We start from the raw sequence: 22,015 nt of genomic DNA, 5'->3' as shown, positions 1-22,015 counted from the left end.
ATAGGCTTTGTGACGTGGTACGTGGCAGCGCCGCAGCCGTTTGCTGCATCTAAACGCGGCCAACGTATCCAAGGGCTCACAGTTTCCTTTCCAGACAACCAAGTGCCCTTCTTTGCGTGAATCGTGGAGATTTTTCCCGAGGCGCCGGATTGCTCGATCGATCCATGGCGGGATCGCACTCGAGCGGATCAATTGCTGGCGTTAGGTTTTAGCGCGGCGGCCAGCGAGCAATGACGGTATGCGCTCGCTCGAGGCCAAAAGAATCTTGCATTGACTGGTGGTGTGTCGTGATTCGCCAATTCCAGCGGTCACAGCCAGTTGTGTTCTTCCTTGCTTGCCTTTTTTCCTTCTTCTTGCTTGAATCTTTCTTCGTGTGGCCGCCGTGCATGGATCGCAATCCCGCAATCCTGAAATATCGACTTCTTGTGCCAGATTGCGAGCGCCGCGAGGAATGTGGGTCGGGCGCCTGGGATTTCAATGGAGAAGGAGCGATCTTTCCGTCGCCGATCGAGCCGGTGAGTGTCGCAGCTCTTTGTTGAGTGAGGGAAGCAAGAAAGGAGGGAGAGAGATAGATCGCAGTGATTTTCTCTCGAGGGGGGATAGATCGCGCTGGGAGGAGACCAAGAGATGGCTCTTTCTATTTATTTCGGAGAGGAAGAGTTAGCGTAGTCCTAGTTGGAGGGAAGAGAGTGGGTATCGCTAACGCTATGCCTTTGGAGCCTCTTCCAGAGAGCATGAAAATTTTCACGCCGCCGGTCAATGCAGCCAGCGTTGTGGAAAGCTTTGGTGGTTTAAAGCCCGCAAGTAGGTCGAGTGAAAAGGACGTGCTCGTAAAAAAGCGAGGGGGGGACGAGGATAGAACAGGACTAGTCGTGGAGTCACTGGGATCATATAACACAAAGGCCAAGGATAAACTCACGGGAACTTCTTCCTCGCCGAGCGTCTACCACCACCACCACCACCACCGAGAGGACTCGAGCTTCTTGCGGAGAAGAGCAGTGGAAAGTAGTAGCGGCGGTGCTGCTGGAACATCATCTCTGGAGGTGGAGGACGACGAGGAAGTGGAGTGCCGACGCGTCGTGAGGATCTTTCCTCCACCGCTGCCATCGCTGGCGAGGAAGGGGCCGTCGCAGTTCCCGTGCCAGATGCCGCTGGTGGCGCTTCACCCGATCAGGAGTCACGGCCGGTTCGTGCTCCAGGAGCTCAAGGTCCCCAAGCAGCTCATGTTCCGGCCCATCCGGACGAAAGGCAGGCTCATCTTGCAGCTCAAGTATGACGAGGACGAGGATGGCGAGGCGGAGCACGGGTTGATCGGGGGTGGTGGTGGTGGTGGCGAATCCAGCAGCGGAAGCTTTGGAAGTTCTGATATCTCCGATGCCGCTATCAAAAGCCTGTCGTCCACTTCGAGCGATTCGTCGTCGCTGCTGTCTACAGGCCCGGGTTCTTCGTCTCCAGCTACGAGCCCGACTTCTCCGTCGCTCGTCTCAGCCCCGGCTCCAGCTACAGCTCCAGTTCCAGCTCCGCCGCCCCAAATCATCGACGTCTTCTGTCAAGGCCCGTGTGGCGGGCGAAAGATGGTCGTTGAAAGCGCCGCGGGGCTGGAACAGGGAACAAAGGCGTGACGAGGTACTGGATTTACGTACGTAAAAAGTTTCGTACCTATCTCCACTTTCGTCATGCCGCTCGCTTATCATCTCTTTTCACTTTTTGTTCGTTTTGGATAACAAAAACTGCTTCTTCGAGCTTATTGAAATCTGCACAAGCCAAGAGCACAGCTAAATCGGAGAAGCGGACATTCCTGCTGGATTTGAGCGAGCAAATGGAAACAAGCCACATACCGGAAGAGTGGAGTAAAATGTCGTCACGAGGTAAAGTTGCATGGAGATGGGGACGTCAGCACGACGTGTGCAGTCGTCGTCCCCGTGTCTTCGCGCATAAAATCCCCGCGAATATGCGCCCGAATCATTCCCCATTCAAAATAACCCGCTCGTGTCGAGCCCGTCTCTTTCTGTTCTTCGTGGGCCTTGGCTATGGACGCGGAGGGCGATCCTGTGGATCCAGAGCCGGCTCTATAGCAAAAAAGAGAAGAGAGAAAGAGGAAAAGATTAGAGAGAAAGGAGAGAGAGAGAGAAGAAAGAAATTCACGATGTTACCCAGCTCGTCGTTTCCTCCCGTCTATCAGCAGGACGAGGGAGGAGGCTTCGATCCCACCAAGTCGGACAGGTACTGGGAATCCCCGGCCACCGTCTCTGTTGTCGACGAGGATCTTCGGAGCTGCAACCAAATGCCGTTCAAGAACGAGTTCCAGGAGCTCCTGCCGGTTCCAAACGGGGGCAGCGGCAGCGGCATCTTCACTCCCGGTTCCCACCACCAACACCAGCTCTTGCAACCACAGCTCCAGTTTGGAGGCGAGCAGGACGCTCCCTTTGGTTCGATCAACGAGGCCCAGGCGAAGCAGGAGATGCTGGCTTACCAGGCCCTGTGCCAAGCCGAGCTCATGAGGTCGGAGAAGACGCCCCACCGGACGCAATTCCAGAGGGAGAACCACATCCTGGCCGAGAGGCAGAGGCGCGAGGAGATGAACGAGAAGTTCACGGCGCTCAAAGCGTTGCTGCCAAAGTCAACCAAGGTAAAGCCGTGAGCTAATTATTCTCTAACGAACATCTACTCAGTTGCTTTACCCGCGTCTCAGAAAGACAAGGCGTCCATCGTTGGCGAGACAATCAACTACGTTCTTGAGCTGGAGAAGAAGCTCAAGGAGCTGCAGTCGACGGCCAACAGCAAGACTTCCCACCGTCACAAGAGACGAGCACTGCCAGCAGAAACAAATCCCGAGAGGAGAATAGCAACGTCGTCAAACGCAGATCAAGGAGAGAACCTGAGCGTAAGCATTTACTTCCGTCTTGATCACTAACGCCGTGCTTAAGAAGTTTGCGTTCAGGTGAAGCCTGCAGACATTGAGCTACAGTCAATAGGAGGACAAGCGATAATCAAGATGGTTTGCATGCGAAGTCCAGGACTTGCCTTACGAATTCTGGCGACCCTCGAGAGCTGCCAAGCGCAGGTGATCCAGTCGAACATTGCAACTCTAGGAAGCCATGCCATTCTCTTCTTCACTGTTGAGGTAATATTGATCACGAATATGATTTCGTACCTCTATTTTTCTTTTCGTTAATTCAGCTCAGCTCGAGCAATACCAGCACCGAGGAGTTGATCGCAACTCTAGAGCTCGCAGCTAGTCGCACGGAGTAAAATACCACAATTTTCAGACCATTTGTAGCTTCCAGTGTATTCCATCTACATAAATTCTCTGGAGGGAGACTTGATAGTACCTTGCTTGCTTTGTGTTCTTGCTCATTCAGATGATTGACACAACAATGACTTATCGTGATTGACAAAAGTTTCTCCTGGAATAGAAACTCAGTGTCAAAAACAAATTGATTGTCAATATCTACAGACAGACATACCACTCCCATCCCGCGGCAATAAGTATCACATCTTGCTGTAACTGACGACCTTCCAGAGAGTTTCAAGCCTGAACAGGTGTTTTCGGCTGGAACTCTTGCGTTGTCTTTACTGCTCTCGAAGACACAGAGCCCGTACTCAATCTGTTCACCAGCCCAGAGTTCCAGTACGCCGGGATTAAGACCGTAGGTAGCCTCCTGCTCTCCACCAAGTCTGGATAATCGGTGGTGTAATGTAGGCCCCGACTCTCACGTCTTGACAGTGCACTTCTAACAACGACGCGAGCGACACATATCAAGTTCCGCATCTCACAGACCTCCAGGTCCACCATGTTTGGCTTCCACCCGTGCCTGAATAAATGATCCTGCCATGAAGTTTCTAGCTCTTCCAGCCGTCGCTGTGCGATCTCCAGCCGTTCCGTGGACCTCACTATGCCTACGAAGTTCCACATTATCTGCTGCAGCGACTTTCTCTGAACGGCCGTGAACTTTCTGATTTCTTCCATCTGACTGTCTTCGAGGATAGCTGTCGACTCCAGCGGACGGGTCCATTCACGAGCCTCATCCACTGCCCTGTACGATCCCTGTACCCGTTGAAAGTGATCTTTTGACGGGTTGACGGCTCGTTGAGCGAACACAAGCGCTTCCAGCAGAGAGTTGCTTGCTAGCCTGTTGGCCCCGTGCAAGCCCGTGCATGTAACCTCGCCTGCTGCGTACAATCCTTCTATGGAGGTCTGACCGGACAATCCTGTTTGGATTCCACCGCACATATAGTGCGCGGCTGGTACGACTGGTATTGGTTCCTTTGTGATGTCTAGTCCACACTTCAAGCATTCCCGCGCGATGTTTGGAAAGTGGCCGAGAACCTCGCCCGCAGGCTTGTGGCTGATGTCGAGGTAGACAAATTTCTCGTTGTTCTTCTTGAGTTGATCGTCGATGCTCCGAGCCACCACATCCCTCGGGGCCAACTCCCCTCGGGCGTCATACAGAGGCATGAATCTTTCCCTGGCCATGTTAAAGAGCTTTCCTCCTGCACCTCGGACAGCTTCGGTAATGAGAAAAGCATTCTCACGTGACTTTGGCTTGATTGGTAGACCGTCGTCAGCCAAGGCGGTTGGATGGAACTGCACGAATCTGCGATTTGACTGGTTAGAGAACATTTGAGGACAAAGAAGAAAAACATACTCCATGTTAGAAATCACTGCCTGCGCACGATGCCCCATAGCGACTCCATCACCGGTTGCAACCTGCGACATAGAACGCGTAAGTTGTGAAGAGTACAGCATTTAGATTACCAGTGGATTGGTAGTACTAGGATAAATGTGACCCGCGCCTCCGGTGGCCAGCAGAGTCACAGCTGAAATAAATCGAACCACCTGAACAGAGCGTGATCAGCTTTGGATGAAAGAACTCGCTAGACTCCTCACCTCTTTGGTTCTGACATTCAAAGTATCCAAGCCGTGACACGTGATTGTGTTGCCATCCTGTAAAGTTGTCTCAGTCACAGTACAAAGAAATAGTTGACCAACAAACCTCGTGTGTGAGAAGGTCCAGAGCAAAATGATGCTCAAAGATTGAGATGGAGGCATTGTTTTTGACAGCGGTGAGCAACGCACGCTCAATCTCCCTCCCAGTCATATCAGCGGTGTGAACTATCCGGTGATGCGAGTGGCCACCTTCTCTTGCAAGATGGAGCTGGCCATCTTCGCTATGATCAAAAGAAGCTCCAAAGGCCATGAGCTCTTTTACACGCTCGGGGCCCTCCCTGCACACTACCTGTCATTCGTAGAAACGACGTGTCTACCAAAACGCTGATTGCAACTAAGATGAACTTACCTCCACTGTTTCTTCGTCACAAAGAAAGGCCCCAGCCACGATTGTATCTCTCATATGATTCTCCACTGAATCGGACGGGTCTAGAACAGCACTGACTCCCCCTTGGGCATATCTCGTATTGCTCTCCTGTGGCTCCGACTTGGTGATGATAGCCACCGATCCAAACTTCGCAACGTCCAACGCATACCGAAGGCCAGCAACACCGCTCCCAATCACCAAGAAGTCGAAATATTTCGTCGAGCTTCCATCATCCAGACGTGTTCTTGAATGGCGGCCATTCTGGTGTGAGGAAATCCTCCCATTTGCGGCAGCCTTGATTGTAAGGAAGCGATTCGAGGCTTGACACAGCGCCAAAGAGGCATCCACCGATCGAAAACTCGACAAGCCGGGAGCGAAATACGCCGAGAAGCTGGCCCCTCTCAAGCAGGGAGCTCCAAAATCCATGGGAGAGTGAGACGATCTGCCAAGATAAAGGGATCAGCAATCCCGAGACACCGAACGCTCGATCAAGGTACCTGATTCCAGCGCACAGCTGCACAGACGCCATCTCCCAGCTGCGATCGCTCGCTCAAACCCTAGGCGCTAGACCGGCGCCTTCTCTCTTCTTCCGCCCACTCTTAAGCAAAGGGATGGCGCGGCCCTATTTATATGAAATCCATCGATTAAAGAAATTTCCTTGAGCGCGAACAACACACGGCACCCATTTTAAAACTCTCCCCTTGCACACCGGTCCTCTGCGCCGTCGATCCGCGGAACGAGGTTCCATTCCGGAATGTGGCCATGGCGATTCAAAGAGGTCGAAGCTTCCGACCGTGGATGAAATTCCGTGGAAGGATCAACGGCCCTTTAAAAAAGCGTTTGACTAGCTCTAAAAAGCACGCTGATTCAATGGCGGGCGCGAGCCACTAGAGCCTAGTGGCGCCGGCGCTCGCCACGTCAGCGCTCTCTTATTGGGCAAGAATATTCTACTCCCTAGTGTCTTTACATTCTCGACTGCCACACTTGCACCTGAAAGCTTTGATGGGGTGGTTTTCGTCCGCAAAGTCGAGCTGATAGTCCTGTTTAAAAGAAGTTAAATTAGTTCTCTCTTCTTTTTTTTCTCACTCACCCATGTAAGTTCTTCCATGGCACTCACAGCGTGCTTGGTGAAGAGCGCAATCTAAAGATCAAGTCTGAGCAAAGAATCTCGAAGAGAAAACCGAAAAGAGATTGAAAAACTTGCATGGTAGAAGTGTCGATCGGGACACTCGATTTCGACAGGAATGTCGACGAGATTGGAATCTCCACACCTGGAGGAAACAACGTTGATACGAAAGATCGACCGCTGCAAAAAAACGAGAGACGACAGTACCTGTGATTGATAAACCTGGCAACGTTTCCATAGTGTGTGCAGTCGAGGCACAAGAGGTGGTCGTCTTCCAGAATCCGCTCGGTGCAAACGTCGGAATCGAGATAGATTGGATAGAAATGCCTGGATTGCTTGAGAAAACGCTCCTCGTTCCTTTCGTCGAGCTCCGTGTTCGTGAGTATCTCCCCAATATACTCGCAGACGAACGCTCCCATGGGAAGATCTTCCGTGGTCCTCACTCCCCATCCTTTTCCAGTTGGAGTCCAAAACACCTGCGAAGAACAACAAAAGTTCACTTAGAACCGAAACAAAGTTCACGTAGAACCAAAACTGAAGAGTACCTCGAGCTTGTATCTCACTCCTTGCTGAACGATTCGATTCCCACACAGCTTCTTGTGGCACGTACACTTGACCCAGCACTCCTTGATGAACCGGCGAACGATGTGTCCTCGGCATTTCTCGGTCGAGCCCCGCGCCACCTCCATGGGACACTCTTTCTCGCACGTAACTCTCCGGCACGCCTCGTCACCCTGGGTCTCCCGGACGGCCTGCCTCAAAAGCTCCTTTTTGACGCAGCCATCCTCGTTGTACGCAAACTCGCCGCCGGTCTCTCGCGCGCAGTGGCACGGCCACTTCTTCTTGAGGCAGTTCCCGAAGCAAGCCGTGCAGCAGTTGTCCTGCTCGATCTTGCACAGCCGGATTTCGATTTTGGCCTTCTCGTACGCGACGGCCACGGCGGTGTAGGTGAAGTCCTCCGGCAAACTCTCGTCGCCGCCTGGAGCTCGCACGAACGGTATCGGGACCGACTCCGCGCCCTTCGCGATGTCGTTCGGATCGTGCCTTTGCTTCTTTTTATATCGGACTGGAGCACAAGAGAAGAAGCTTCGTCTGTCAGTGCAAGTTCTCGAGTTTTGGTGTAAGAAAACCGACTCACCCGAGCTTTCTCCCGTGTTGATTACTTCCAAAGCTTGCGGGGCGCTAGGAGCTCCTGCGAAAACAACGAAAGTTTTCATGGTGAAAAGGAAAGACCATTTGGAATTTACCGAATGTCAAGTTTCTCGCGGCTGCTGAAACAAGCACGGAGCTGAGGAAACGAGAAACAGGAATGTATCCAAAGAAATTTACCTGGTGTATTCTTGCTGGAGGAGACTGGAAAACGAGTAGATCGGAATGTAGAGGAAATGAAAACGTAGACACAAACCTGCTTTTGCCAGCTTGCCGGAGCTTTTCGCCTCGGCCTTCGGGGAGGATCTCGGCAAGTTTTTCTTGTCCGCTTCGCATTGCAGGCGCAATTTTTTAACGCATGCTACAGGATATAGTCATTAGTTCTAGAGAATGAAAAAGAACAAAGAAAAGACTAATGGAAAGTTTACCTGAAACGTGCTTGTTACTCTTCTCCAACGCTTCGTTATTCCTTCCCAACGGAATGAGAAACTCGTCAAGGCCTTTCCTCTTGACGCTCGGAGACGAGCTCGGACCAGCTGCGAATCGATATAGATCCAAAACGAAATTGAAAACGAAGGAAAGATATGAGATGAAATTACCAGTTTCCACAACTGCATTGCCTCCTGGATCAAAAACTAGATAAGAAACGAAGGAAGATCGAAGAAGAAACGAGAATACCATCATCCACAAGCTCCATCACAAGAACTTCGAAGTTGTTCTCCTCAATGTGAGTCCAGCTCCCCTCGTAGACCTGGAAATCCACCGATGACCGCGAAAAGAATCCAAAAAAGAAGGATCTCACTCGCAGCAGCCTCCCAAGCACATCGAGCACCACGCTTCTCTCAAAACCCAGCTCGGCCATTTTGCTACAAGCAGCGTCTTTTTTGTCCTCCATCGCTAAACCCATTTTAGGGTTTGAGTGAGGATGAGCGGCCGGCGCAGGGGAATGCGGCAGGCGCTGGATTCGTGCAGCTGCGTCGATCCTCGCGCGAGCGGCTTGTCAATCATGCGCGTTGTGGCGCTGCGCGGATCTAATCTCGTGGAGGTACTTTGGAATTTAAGGCGCTCCCTCGATGTGCTCACTAATGCTACAGTAGGTGGAAGATGAGAAGCTCGAGAGGACGCTGTGCTTGCTTCCTGCCAAGTTCAGCAAATCTCTCTGGATTAAACGAGGTAAGCTTTGGAGGATTCATGTGCAGACCGGCATTTTGATTCTTTGCTTGTTCTTTAGGGAACTACGTTTTAGTGGAGGAAGCAGATCGCCAAAAGCTGCTCGACGCAAATGCCAAAGTGACAGGAATAATCTCGCAGGTTCTTTACAGGGATCACGTCAAAGAACTCCAAAAGACCGGGTGCTGGTAAGTGATTCGATCAAAGTTGCCAGGATGTCTCGCTCAAAAACCAATTTTTTTTCCAGGCCTAAAGGCTTTCAGCTCACTGAACCAAAGGGTTGTTCTCAGCCAGCTTCGACCAACAAGGACCTGCAAGTAGAACCAGCTTCCGGAAATTCTAGTGACGAAGAGGATGATTTGCCGGCTCTGGAGCAGAACACAAACCGATCCAGAGGCGGGACCTTGTACTTGTCATCTTCGGAAAGTGACGAAGACTTGTGACAAAGATCTTCCTCGGTACTTGAAGTTCCTCACCAAAGTTCACTTTTTTTTCTTGTAGAATTCACTCGTTTCACTTGTAGGACAGAGGAACTCTTTGGAGAGCGATCAAGGATTTTGTTCGAGACTCGGTTCCCGGTAAGTTTTTCTTACTTCGATCAATCAATCGCTTCGAGAGCTGTTTGGATCAAGGCCTAGTGATTACCAGAAAGAACGGAGATAAGATGGAGTCGACTTGTCGAAGCTCGCAGCAGCGGTAAAAACTCTGTTGTGGCTCCAAGTCGATTCCGCGCGACAAAAAACAAGAGAAGAGCGAAAAAACTCAGCTAAACGCATGACAATGAAGGTCTCCAAACAGACTCGAAGCATATCCCGCGCTAGATCCTCTGAGCTGAGCTGACTTACACTCACCCCTCTGATGTATAACAGCCGAGCAATTAAGCTAATTTAAAGGCGGACGAGGAGTCTTTCGAGCGTGCGTTAAATGCATCGTGTTTATATATTGTATTCTTCTCACTAGTTTTTTTTTGTTTTTCCTGTGACCATCCGTCGATCCAAAGGAAAAAAACAAGTTTGCGCTTCCAAAGTCTTCCAATTTCTCTGTGAAGTTCCAGAGCCGATTTTAATGGCGCTTCTCAGAAGTTGGTAGCCAGATGAAGTCCAGCCAGAGAGAGAGAGGAATCTGCCGCGAATCTCCGCGCGAAAACTCCGTATAAATACTTGGGCCATGCCTTCGTCTTGTTCTCAGATTGGAGCTTCTTTCTGGCGCCGAGCGTAAGCGCACTTCGCTTTGTTTGATCAAGAGGTGTGCTTATTGCTTTGCGCTTGTTTCCTTGTTGCTAGATCGATCGGCCCCGGCGCGATGGCTTCCAATGCAGCAGCGGGATTGCTCGTCCTCTTGGTGGCGCTCATCGCTTCGATCGCCAATGCTGATGGTAAGGAAGCACCTTCGTCCTTTTTTGTTTCATCTTTGCGAGATTTCCTTTGATCGGTGACTTCGATCAGGTGGTCGCAAGCTAATGAAGAGCCAGGTGGAGCAGTACTACGACACTCCATCCCCGGTTTATCCCTCGCCATCCCCGGTTTATCAAAGCCCCAGTCCGGTATACAAGCCTCCTCCATCCCCAGTTTATTCGTCGCCTTCTCCAGTCTACAGCCCACCACCATCTCCAGTTTATTCTTCTCCTTCTCCAGTCTACAGCCCGCCACCATCTCCAGTTTATTCCTCACCATCTCCAGTTTATCATAGTCCCCCTCCAGTTTATTCCTCGCCATCTCCAGTTTATCACAGCCCCCCACCATCTCCAGTTTATTCATCGCCATCCCCGGTTTACAAGCCCTCGCCATCTCCATCCCCGGTTTACAAGCCATCTCCATCCCCAGTTTATCACAGCCCTCCTCCGGTCTACTCCTCGCCATCCCCGGTTTATAAGCCGTCGCCTTCCCCAGTTTACCACAGTCCACCTCCAGTCTATTCCTCTCCATCACCCGTGTATCACAGCCCACCTCCGGTTTACTCGTCTCCATCGCCTGTGTATCACAGCCCACCTCCGGTTTACACTTCTCCATCTCCGGTTTATCACAGCCCACCTCCAGTTTACTCTTCTCCATCTCCTGTATATCACAGTCCCTCTCCAGTGTATCAATCACCATCGCCAGTTTACAAGTCTCCACCATCCCCAGTATACTCCTCGCCATCTCCAGTTTACAAGTCGCCACCATCGCCAGTATATTCTTCTCCATCCCCGGTTTACAGGTCGCCACCCTCGCCAGTATATTCTTCTCCATCTCCCGTTTACAGGTCGCCACCCTCGCCTGTATATTCATCTCCATCCCCAGTTTACAGGTCGCCACCCTCGCCAGTATATTCATCTCCATCTCCAGTTTACAGGTCGCCACCTTCTCCGGTGTACTCGTCTCCGGCGCCAGTTTACAGATCGCCACCATCGCCGGTATATTCGTCCCCGTCTCCGGTCTATTCGCCGCCACCATCGCCAGTTTATTCACCACCACCATCGCCGGTATACTCATCGCCATCGCCAGTCTACAAATCGTCACCGCCTCCGGTGTACTCGTCACCGTCGCCAGTGTACAAGCCCCCGACGCCGCCGCCGGTTTATTCGTCTCCACCGCCGGTTTATTCTTCGCCACCTCCCTACTGAAGGATGCTTAGAATGTAAAGTTTCCATTCTCTGAAATTTCAATGAGCATTGCTTTCGGAAATATTGAGCAGAGCATATGAACAGTATGGGTTTACGTGTGAGCTGGAGAGGTTTTTCTTCTGCGACGAGATCTTTTAGGCAGATCTTTTGCTTCAATTTAAGCTCTCGCGTACTCCGCGGATCGAGCAGAACAGCACCACCTTTTCTCCAACTAGATCTAAGTTCAATCCTACAGAAACTACTATGCTGCACCTCCGCGCAGGATGATTTCACATATGATGTCAAAACGGCCGCGGGTATTTAATCGACAATCGCAAAGACGCTGCTAGATCTGAAATTTAAAACAATGTAAGCGAAATCAGCTAGTGAATCTTTAGCATAGCGGTATATTCTCGTAAACTGGTTTTAAACGTTCCAAGGGTTAAAGCTATTGATGTGGCCAAGGAAAATGCTGGTGGTCAGGAGTCGGGAGTTTGATACGATTGCTACAGAGGGCAAGCTCAGGAAAATATGGGGAATTTCTTAACGCGGCGTGCTGACAAGAACAAGGATTTGCGGTATTTCTCCTTTCTGTTTCTCAGGGTGAGGTTGAGCTCCAAGCTTAGGATGGATCATCTGACCATATATTGGAGGATTTGAATCGCAGCTCGGGCGGAAGAGTCTCCCGACGACGCGATTGAGGAAGCGAAGAAGTCCGTCCAGGAGATGCAAGGAAGATTGCGAGTGACAAGGCCGCGCGGGATGAGGGAGGAAACAGCTACACGCCGCGATCAACGAAGCCAAGGAGGAGCTCAAGGACAACTGATCATCTCGAATGCCAGCGATGTGGAAAAATCTCGAGAAGGGATCTAAGGAAGCGAGTGGGCTTTCGTCGGTGACCAAATCTTAATACAAGTTATAATCATTTGAACCTTCGACCTTGTGGTTAGCTAAGTTATTGATAAAGGTTCCGCTCCTCTGTGTCATGGTCTTGGCATCGTTTCCTGGAGGGTCTTGTGCTCCGTTGCTCCTGGAGTTCGTTGATGATGAAGACTTCCATGATTTGTGCTCGTGCGTTTGTCGTCGGCAATCCATGTTGGTGAGGTACCGCTAGCGGTGTTGCAAGTCCAAGGGCGGCTAGTAGTTGGGTGTTCCAGTCAGTGCAGAGGTGCATACTTCATGGAACTTTGGTTGGTTGTGCCTAATTCGAGTGGCTCCCTGTTCCGTATCATGCAATTGTTCTCTTGTTGTGCCATACATCTCGTCCGGGTTGATCTCCTGTGTATAAGTGGTACTTGGTTTTGGCTTTCCTGTTGTTGATCCACTCGATCAAGGTTGTGTCTAAAGGTCAGTGCTTTCCTTGAAGCTCTTGAGCAAGTGGTCGAGATTGTGTCCAAATCTGGTCATCCATCTGACTACGTCGTGCCACCCTCCTGTCCCGTGTTGTTGATCCAGTTGTTTGGAGTCCTCAATGGCAAGTCCGCAAGCTTTCCTCCTCGTAGGAACCGGTTCTTCTGCACACCAACACACTCTGCTGCGTCTTTCAGACTCGATTCACGCTGGGTCTGCTGTGAGCGCCGGGAAACCGGCACACGCACCCGCACCCCCTCGCTGGGTGTCCAAACAGTGAAGATAGAGGATAGTTCGGCTCCATGCCGTGGTCTCTATGGGCAAAAGGCCAGCTTTGGTCCCCACCGTAAAGCACCACTGTTGTGCGGTAGTATACCTTTTTGGCTTCCCGGCAAGTGGTGACAGTCATAGTGTAGAGCTTGTTCCACTGCCCTTCGTGCTGCCTAGCTAGGGAAATTGTCCATCAAATGTAATTCCATGCTTCTTTCCTGGGTTTTGCATAAAGCAACTTACATTGGTAATAACAGTGAGATTTTGCCATTGCAAGATACATTAGAGCATCAACAATATTTTGATAGTTTTAGGATTTCTCCCCCTAACTTTAGAAAAAAATTCTTCACAGTGTTGACATAACGAAGAGATAAATTGAGAAAAATACATGTATTCTATTGATGCAGAATAAACTTTCATGATAATCTATTGTAATGTATTTGCAAGACCAAGCCAATATGATATCTCACTGAGATCAGTTCATCCATATAGATAATAATGATTGAAATTGTAGCAAACATAAACATTCTTTGTCCTTATGAATCCAAGAAATTTATTAATTGTAGGAAAGAAACCTTCATCAGATATTACACAAGAAGTGGAGTTAAAATATGTATAATTATAAGTGGGAAAGATAATATTTCAATAGCATTGTACTTATTGAACAACATTATGAAGGGTTGTTAATGCAAATGCATGCATAAGTTTTACAAAATCTTAATGAACATACTTAATTTGATCTATTTTAACATATTTAGCTCTACACTAAATAAAAAACTTTAGAAATGAATACTATATTGCATAATTGACACAAATAGACCTTAATTGCTAAAAAGCATTGTCATAATTATCAGTATATCCAAAAGTGCATTTGAAAATGTATTTATTTTGCATAAGTGGTTGTGCTCAATTATAATGTTGTACCTTGAAGACATATTGGAAACTTACATAGATATTGAGCATCATCCTAAGAATTATAGATGGCAATCACTATAAAATGATTAACTAATAATACATATCATCTCTAAAATTCTTACAAAAATAATTCCACCAAAACTTAAAGATTAGTAATAAAAGCAAAGAGTTACACCACATGTCATGAATGTATTTTAATTGTTTAGTTGTAATGGCATAACATATGTAATTGCACTAATTATTGCTCTAGAATAGAAAGAAGAGGAGGCCACTATAAAAGACTATGTTACTTTATTATAAAGATGAGCAAAAGGAAGCAAAAAGAAAAAAACGCAAAAGAGATCAAAGGCTAAATTTAAATTAAAAATAGAAATCGAAGCACACCTCAAGGACAATCATATTTTTCTTTAAATATAAGTGTATAAAATATAAAAATGTGCAATTTTGATTAACCCAAAAAAAAACCTTAATTTATAAATGGTTCAAATTAAAACCATTAAAAAACTATAAAAAATTGTAGACCACATATTTCAAGTTTGAGTGTGTTAAATGCACCAATTCTAACATCTCATCAAGTTGAAGCATACAGCATTTAGAAAGAATACTTGTGATTCCAGTGATTGGGTGAGTTTAACTTATTTTCTTCTTTTATGTGTTGCCTTTGGAATTTCCTCATCACTAGAATGTTCTCCTTAGCAGCAAGGAACCTGAATGCATGGACGACTTGGGTGGGAGCACCGCAATCTTATTAAAAAACAGCATTTCTAAAGTTTTAGTCTAATGCTTCATAGTCATGTAAACAATATATAATGAATACTTCAGTACCATTTGAATAGGCTCAACATTTGGCAGTAAGTCTACTGCAAATAAATTGAATCCATCCCCTTAGAACACTTAAAAAACTGATTACGACCGTTCTGGGTACAACCCCCAAACCATGTCACCCTTTGAATTGATCAGTCCGTTGAGCTGTACTATGGGAAACTGAAACACGCAAGTTGTTCCAGCCATCCAAACTCATCTTCGCATTTGCTCATATGGCGTGCAATTCATAAAAGGGTGAGTGTTACTGTGGTAGATTTCACTCACAATACAGTGTCCATGTGGTAGTTTTCTATTGGTTCAGCATTAAATGTCATTTGGATGCCTCATGGATGCCCCATGGATGCTGGCTGATGGGTCAATGATGTCCCCATAATATGAACAATGTGTTACACATAGATGCCACATATCATCAAGTTTGACCCCATGACATGGGGATTCATCAGGTCATAGGGTTTAGGAGACACTTCCTTGCCTTAACGCCTTGCTTTAGTGCTCTGTTATTTGGCATGTTTTTTGGTAGCAGATGTGGAAGGTAACTTGGTTTGTTAGTGAGTGGTTTGAAATGTTTTTGTGGGCAGTGTTGGAAGTGGCTTTGATTTACTACTCAATTGTTCTCTATGGACTTTCAAGTTCCTACCATGAGTATAGTTCCCTCCCTAGTTTACTTCAAATTTGTGTCACTGAAACTTTTTCTTCCAGGTTTACTGGAAGATGTGGAGGAAGATGAGGTGGATGGCCTTCCATCCAATTTTAGTGATTCGGACTATGGTTCCAGTATGGATAGTGACAACGATGCTCTCCCAGAGGTTTGCTTAGTTTCCAGCCTTCTAGATTCATGATTTGCACGTTTCTAGGCCTTCTATAATTTTTTGCAATCGAGGGGATTCGGTAGTCCAGCTGCATTTGGCACTTGGATGCACCTGAAGATCCTCGAGACTAAGACTACTGCTTACCTCGCATGCTATCTTAGAATTTCCAAGCCAACACTGTACAAATACATGCGGCTTGTCGATCCAAATTGGAGAGGTGTATATTATAGAGTACCACCCGAAGAGGTACTTCATCACATTCGAACTAACAATGCCATGAATCGAGGTGGCACAAACTGGGGGATTATCAATTCCCGATCTAGCTGTCGAACTGGAGGATACTGATTTAGCCGACGCCAAATTTGTGAGGCCTTAGCCACTCACGATCCAAATAGGCTGGAACAGAGGCACATGACAAGGATTCGACGACGGATTTATAGGAATGAGGAGGCTTATGCTTTCTACTTTTTTTTCAGCACATGTGGTAACATGTTTATTGTAGCATATTGCAAGCTTGTAAGCTATGGTTTCTATGTACCTCCAAAGAATCCCATACAATATTTAACACATATGCGCAGGCTATTCGTCGATTTGGAAGGCCCAAGCGCATCCGGAGCGACAATGCTCCAAAGCACAATGAGGTTGAGAGGGACATGATCCGCTGTTGGGGTCCTGTAGCTAGGAGCTTCATACGTGGGACATCAACACGTAACCAGGTACTCATAGCGTTAGAGTTTTTCCAAATAAGGACTCATAGGACTAAATCAAATTTGTTTTACAGCGCATAGAGCATTTGTGGAGAGAGCTCTTTGAGCGCGTGGTGTGGTTTTATAAGCACCTTTTTGAGTCCTAGGAATTCTCGATGTATCCAATCCATGCCACAACCAAAGTCTACGTTGTGTCTTTGCTCCGTACCTCAAGAAGGATATTTCACACTGGGTTGCAACCTGGAACCTCCATGAGGTCCGTCCGTATCGATGTGGTGATTACTTCAGACCATCTCATGTTCCTGCAAACTTATTTCAACCGATGGAACGAGAGCTTGGGTAACAATTTTGGTAATGTTATAGAATTCCTAATAAAATGTGCTTCTATAGGATTATGCCGGCTGTTGGTGGAAAAGATATTGAAGACCTTCCCGGACCATTTCTCTCTAATGTCGAAGGTGCAACTTTGTCAGAGGTAATATTTAGAGCAAGAATACAACAATTTCTTTAAATCTATTTTGTTGTGTTTGGCTACCTTATAGGCTCTTGGCACTGTTCGAAACCAGGCATTTTTTATGCATCGGGAGGGACTCAACTTAGACGAGCAATATTTACTTCATTTGGATCTAACAATGGAGTGTGCAATGGCTGATGTTGCGGGTGTAGATCTTTCACTGTACATCGAGAGTGCCTTGCCTACAGCAACACCAGTGAAGCGACGAGCTTTGGAAAAATTATACTTGGCCATACTCGGAGAAAATTGAGTGTTCTTTAGTGTACATTTCAAATTTAAATTCAATTTTTGATTTGTTCAATTTTAGGGTTCCCACGTTTGGGATTAGGGTTTTCACCAAGTCCCACCCATATTAATTGTGCCTTGGATACGGGGCGATTTCATTTTATGACATGATTTTGTCGATGGTTCGTTCGTTCTTCCAATCGATTCGTGTCATCTAACCGGAGGCAAGGCTTCTAGTGCACACTCCCCCGATCGCAAGACCACCGCCCAAGCGAGAGCACCACAGCTGTGATGGTGGGTAGCTTCTCCTCGATCAGGTTTGCATAACCAATCCTTTGTGGTTTCTAGGCTCGAAGCAAGAACGCCGCATGTCCACAGCAGTAGACACTATGGAAACACCTCGCGAGCACGCAGCCAAGCACTTGATGTTCCGCAATCGGTACAGCCAATAGTCCTGCGAGACACATGCCAGCCACTTGATTTTCCAAGCTCCGTAGCAGGGACATCAACTCCAACAGCATCCCATCCACAGCTCCCGACTGCATTTGAGCAAGCAGAGCGCCGCCTAACATTGCATACATTGCAACATATGCAGAACCTCCAGCATGTTTTATTCTCCTCACCTTCCTTGGAAAGTAGCAGCCCGAGCATTCGAAATGAGCAAGTCTGGACACCTCATGCCCACGGTGTTGTCCAATCTGGAACGCTGCCACCAACACCAACACCAACTAGAGGACGTGCTCACGGAATCCCATATAGTGCCACTACTACCAGCCCCGCAACTCCACCAACCGCTACTACTCTCGCAACTCCATCTACCGGTACAAGTGCCAGTACCTGGCCATCTACCTCCTGAAGCAATAAGCGGTCTAGCTCGGTAAGTTTTTCATTTGTACCCATTTTTTTTTTCCATGTGTTTTTCTGCGTAGGGTGAGTTGACAATGCCTCCACACCAACGAGCTTATAGTTCCCCATCAGCATTCCACAACTACTCCCAAGGATCGACATCATCATCTAGTGGAGCTTCGACATCCAGATATGTTCAAGCTGACCCTCAAGGCGGGCTGCCATGTGAGCCACAGGTATAACATGACCCCATGCACTCTTCTTTTTTTTCTTCTTTGGATTTGTTTAACTCATTTTTGTTTCACTGTGCTAGACTCTCTCACTGCTTGTGGCTGCAGTGCACACCTATGCCAATAACAATTGGCAGTCCTTATGTTGTTGTCGTGGACGTCGTGGCAGTCGATCTAAAGTCATTGGTGGGATGTCGTCTATAACACCCATGATCCCCCGGCCGTTCACCACAGTTCTTGTCACCAAGTGGATTGCAATCCCAAAAACTTGGCATGTACACTTATATGGGTGGAAAAGAGAGCCATCTGTGAAGGTGACGGAACTTAACAAGCTGGCAGTGGACCTCCCAGAGTGTCTCATATGGGGTGGCTTATACTCCAATATTCCTTTCCAGCCTGGCACAGCACAACATGCGATTCTACTATCACTCCAAGCCTCAGGAATCCAACCTTCATCCATGACCAACCCAGGAGCATTTGTCCGGTGTGCAAGGCAGTCCAATGGTGGTGAGGCCCATGCCGAGTCTACAAAATTTGGCCTCAGCTCTATCCGGCCTTGCTATTGACCTCCTCAAACATCATGGGGAGCTATAGCAAACAAGGCCAATGGCAATCGGGCAACAGTTATATATTTATACAATGTTATGGAGCATCTTACTGACAAACATTGGCTAAGTTATCAAAAACAGGCCCGAGCACTCGAGGAGAAGGATGTTCGTGAACGTAAGTCATTTTTTTTTTAAGTTCCCTCCTCACAAATATATGTTGTGGTCTTTGCAGTTGTAACTGCTACAAATACCTTGACTGCAAATGATGATCCAAGGCCAGCCACACAGGAACCAAACCCTTGCGAGAATAATGAAGAAGAAGACTCTGCGGATGAAGAGGACATTCTTCCATTACCAGAAGAAACTCTCCCCACACAAGACAACATGGACATTAGCGGAGTCGAAGAACAAGGTGATGGTGGGGATGAACCGCACCAAGGATCTTTGGAGACATCCTTGTCACCAGAGATAGTGGCTCCAGGCCATGCGGCTGGTAAGAAGCATTAACATAAATGAATATTTTCTTCATTTTCTAATTTCTGAGTGCAGATAGGCCAATGGTAGTGTATGACAGTGATGGCGGAGGCCTTGAAGACCATGGTGTGCCTCCACCCCCCTTTCTAGAGGGAAGTAGCTCCACTCCGTTTACGCTTATGGAGTTGCTTGACAACTTTTCTACAGTAGAGTAAGATAATTGAAAATTGTGCTATTCAAAATTGAACTAATGTTTGCATGTAGATTGTTGGAGCATCAACAAAGATGGATTGATGCCACCAATGCATTTAATGAAGCTGTTCAGTTAACCACTCAGGATAGTGCCAACTTCATCATGCTGCAGATTGAGGAGGTTTCTGCCTTACAGGATGCCACCACAACCCTTGAGGTGAGGGCACAGGGGGATGCTGAAGTTCTCTCACAGGTGCAGTGGCTGAAACACAAGCTTCTTGGTTGCTTTGCCGTGGAGAGCACAAGTGACGAGGAGATGCTAGACGCTATTGCTAGACACCCTGAATTCCATTGGGCTGGCGGTGAAATATTTCTGCGGCACGTGCTTTTCAACCAAGCCATGCCTCATTGGCAAGATTGGGAGAGTCTTCTCCTTAAGCTTGGCCTTTCAGAAGCACAGTATAAGGATGTGTTTTGTGACAACACAATCCAACAGCTCCTTGCTCAAGTAAGTATTAATGTGCCTCCTTCAATTCTTGAGTCCACAATAGCATGGTTCATTGAGAAGAGGTACGTGTATCTATTTCTTAGCACTTAGTACCATCTTATGGTTTGTGCAGGGACCTATGTAGGAATTGGGCGGCTGCACAACAATTGAAAGAACTATTTGACACTACTGAAACACTGTATTGTAAATTCTCTTGTTTTTGCATCGAGAAGGCCATGCTTCGGCCATACAGACTTGCTCGTACACGTTTGAGGCCGTCTTGCATTCTGGTAAGCAATGGATTGCCTATGAATTGGAGTTACCTCACTTGTCCTTCTAGATTGCACCAAACAATGAATTCAGTTGTTTCCAATTCGCCTTCAATACTAATCTCCGCACACCAAATTACAAAGTGGTCTATGCGTCTGAGATTGGAGGAGCTTTGGTGTGGGAGGAATCCACAATAGATGCGGGTGGGCCACATGCAAAAGCCATTAGAGAGGCTGTTCGCCAGATTCCAGGATCGGTAAGTCTAATTTTCACTTGGCTCACTAGAGTAATTTTGTGTTACAGACGCGTGGGCTGTTTGTGCTTAGAGAAAGAGCCACATATTGGCATCCTAGGATGCCAGTGCATTCTAGGACGTTGCGACAAGAAGAGCGGGATGTGGTAAGTTAAGTTTAAAGCACAAGTTTTATATGCTCCTCACTTTTATATGCACAGGCTATCTTTGTGGGATGGTTGCTATTCCAAGCGTTCGAATGTAATGCACAGGTTTCTCGCGGGTGTACAATTGCAACATTGGCAATTGCAGCTGGAGAGGTTCTAAACGAGGATGATCGACGACTTGCCCGAGGAGGACTATATGAGATGGACCTCAAGGCATGCGGGCCGCATATCTGGAATGCACTCAACCAATTGCGAGGTATATCAAGCCTAAAGGAGGAGGGCGATCGGCGCAAGTCTGTGGATTCCATCCTAGAGAACCTTGCAATTACTGACTACAATGCAGTGCTTGAGTCTAGACTCACCGAACTTGGTGAAGGTTATGAGCAAGCTGTGGAGGCATGCGTGGCTGCGGTGGTTTGGCATTACCTATTCATCGAGCCAAATGTAGTGGGAGACTTACTCCGAGATGGCTTCCAACACTCAATGCGCATGGAAGCTCGTCAAAGGCCTTACAAGAGTCCAACATTGCTAGGTGGGCTTTCACTCATTGGGACAGATGCTTTGTTACAGGTCTTCCGGGTAAGGACGATCATTCCTCCTGCGGAGTTCATCAACTGCCTGATCTTTGATCAGGACTTTGGAGAGAACTTCCGCAGCTGGATTGTGGACATCATTCGAGGTAACTATTTACTTTCACAAACAACTAAAACTCTTGTATGTTTGAACATTTTATAGATATGAGCCCAAAAGAGTTATCCAAGTTCCATCACTTTGCGGTTGATTCTCTAGAGTTCCGACCGGGAGAGCCTATTTGGATCCAAGTTGAGAGACAGAGTACATCATCTACTCGATTTCCCAGGTTCTCCACATGCACACGAGAAGTTTTCTTCCCTTTAACATACCCGTCAAAGGAGTGGACCAAACACAAGATCCACCGGGCACTCCAAAATCCAGAGAGCTTGTATGGATTAGGCTGATGTTGTCGAAGTAATGTAGACACTTTCACAATAAAAATAGATAATTGTCTTCAAATATGTTTCACACTTTGAAAGAGACTCTTTCCAGTTCATTGGCGAAGTTAAAGGTAAGAATATTCAAAATATTCCACAAATGCCCATTATAGGCACTTGCGGCCCTTGGTACCCTTTTGGCTTATGCTTGTCTCACCAAGGGTAATCACTATAGCTTCCAAAGCAGCTCCCAATTTAGGTTCTGGGTCAAAACTATCGAGCTTGGGTGCTACATGATGCCCATCCTCGCTTGAGGAACTCTCAACCTATTTGGTAGAACCAAAATCACCCTCTAGGTCTGTGAACTCGTCCTTGCTTGCATCTCGAGCAATAACATATCCCTCGCTGTCACTTTCTTCAACAGGACCTTTCCCCTCGGTGATTGGCACAAGATTAGAAGTAGTCTTGGGCTGCCTTGTCAAAGGGATTGTCGAGCCTTGAGAGGAGGAGGCATCATATAGAATCCTCGGTCCTGTCCCCTGTTGGATTCATTGTTGTGCCTCAAAGAAGTCATAAAATCCTCTCCAGTTTGCCATGCCAAGAGGAAACCCAGAAACCTTAAACATTGCAAAAGGGTTACACCATATAGGAAACTATTAC

At 47.6% G+C, this 22,015-nt stretch overlaps 6 protein-coding genes across 11 annotated transcripts; 4 read left to right on the top strand and 2 right to left on the bottom strand.

Moving 5' to 3' along the window:
- The first annotated feature begins 130 nt into the window (after positions 1–130).
- LOC9633727 lies at positions 131–1,745 on the top strand. The gene is made up of 2 exons (XM_002966604.2): positions 131–236; positions 433–1,745. The coding sequence occupies exon 2, from the start codon at positions 708–710 to the stop codon at positions 1,620–1,622; it is 915 nt and encodes a 304-aa protein (XP_002966650.1). The 5' UTR covers positions 131–236; positions 433–707; the 3' UTR covers positions 1,623–1,745.
- A 401-nt stretch (positions 1,746–2,146) lies between these two features.
- LOC9652472 (transcription factor FAMA) lies at positions 2,147–3,175 on the top strand. The gene is made up of 3 exons (XM_024671526.1): positions 2,147–2,629; positions 2,693–2,884; positions 2,942–3,175. Exons 1-3 carry the CDS (start codon positions 2,147–2,149, stop codon positions 3,173–3,175), a joined length of 909 nt encoding a protein of 302 aa, XP_024527294.1.
- Positions 3,176–3,322: 147 nt separating this feature from the next.
- On the bottom strand, positions 3,323–5,908 carry LOC9652410 (L-aspartate oxidase, chloroplastic). 2 transcript variants are annotated; one of them, XR_002991979.1, is made up of 8 exons: positions 5,816–5,908; positions 5,301–5,760; positions 4,998–5,240; positions 4,892–4,948; positions 4,760–4,840; positions 4,650–4,711; positions 3,468–4,598; positions 3,323–3,407 (listed from the first exon to the last, which is right to left on the bottom strand). XR_002991979.1 is itself a non-coding variant. In XM_024671456.1 (7 exons), exons 1-7 carry the CDS (start codon positions 5,845–5,847, stop codon positions 3,530–3,532), a joined length of 2,004 nt encoding a protein of 667 aa, XP_024527224.1. In that variant the 5' UTR covers positions 5,848–5,908; the 3' UTR covers positions 3,327–3,529. The 2 variants fall into 2 exon arrangements, 1 of the variants encoding a protein (XP_024527224.1); XM_024671456.1 differs by having other exon boundaries at positions 3,327–4,598.
- A 357-nt stretch (positions 5,909–6,265) lies between these two features.
- Positions 6,266–8,500, bottom strand: LOC9633726 (histone-lysine N-methyltransferase SUVR4). 3 transcript variants are annotated; one of them, XM_024671492.1, is made up of 12 exons: positions 8,396–8,499; positions 8,272–8,344; positions 8,193–8,216; positions 8,022–8,129; positions 7,850–7,954; positions 7,774–7,797; positions 7,692–7,715; positions 7,583–7,636; positions 6,990–7,510; positions 6,652–6,920; positions 6,409–6,589; positions 6,266–6,358 (listed from the first exon to the last, which is right to left on the bottom strand). In XM_024671492.1, the coding sequence occupies exons 1-11, from the start codon at positions 8,486–8,488 to the stop codon at positions 6,460–6,462; spliced, it is 1,425 nt and encodes a 474-aa protein (XP_024527260.1). In that variant the 5' UTR covers positions 8,489–8,499; the 3' UTR covers positions 6,266–6,358; positions 6,409–6,459. The 3 variants fall into 3 exon arrangements, with proteins under 3 accessions (XP_024527260.1, XP_024527261.1, XP_024527259.1); XM_024671493.1 differs by having other exon boundaries at positions 8,272–8,500; XM_024671491.1 differs by having other exon boundaries at positions 7,692–7,712; positions 8,272–8,499.
- On the top strand, positions 8,483–9,692 carry LOC9633725 (probable RNA-binding protein EIF1AD). Of its 3 annotated transcripts, XR_002991982.1 has the most exons (6): positions 8,484–8,638; positions 8,691–8,766; positions 8,825–8,951; positions 9,011–9,221; positions 9,287–9,341; positions 9,633–9,692. XR_002991982.1 is itself a non-coding variant. In XM_024671495.1 (5 exons), the coding sequence occupies exons 1-4, from the start codon at positions 8,519–8,521 to the stop codon at positions 9,204–9,206; spliced, it is 519 nt and encodes a 172-aa protein (XP_024527263.1). In that variant the 5' UTR covers positions 8,483–8,518; the 3' UTR covers positions 9,207–9,221; positions 9,292–9,688. The 3 variants fall into 3 exon arrangements, 2 of the variants coding, with proteins under 2 accessions (XP_024527263.1, XP_024527262.1); XM_024671495.1 differs by having other exon boundaries at positions 8,483–8,638; positions 9,292–9,688; XM_024671494.1 differs by having other exon boundaries at positions 9,287–9,688.
- Positions 9,693–10,065: 373 nt separating this feature from the next.
- LOC9633724 (extensin-2) lies at positions 10,066–11,422 on the top strand. The gene is made up of 2 exons (XM_024671525.1): positions 10,066–10,138; positions 10,209–11,422. The coding sequence occupies exons 1-2, from the start codon at positions 10,066–10,068 to the stop codon at positions 11,363–11,365; spliced, it is 1,230 nt and encodes a 409-aa protein (XP_024527293.1). The 3' UTR covers positions 11,366–11,422.
- The last annotated feature ends 10,593 nt before the right edge of the window (positions 11,423–22,015 follow it).

This window comes from Selaginella moellendorffii, unplaced genomic scaffold (genome assembly GCF_000143415.4).
Source record: "Selaginella moellendorffii unplaced genomic scaffold, v1.0 SELMOscaffold_7, whole genome shotgun sequence".
NCBI classification, from domain to species: Eukaryota; Viridiplantae; Streptophyta; class Lycopodiopsida; order Selaginellales; family Selaginellaceae; genus Selaginella; species Selaginella moellendorffii.
Note: the sequence above shows the minus strand (reverse complement) of the source record. Positions and strands in the feature narration are given on the sequence as shown.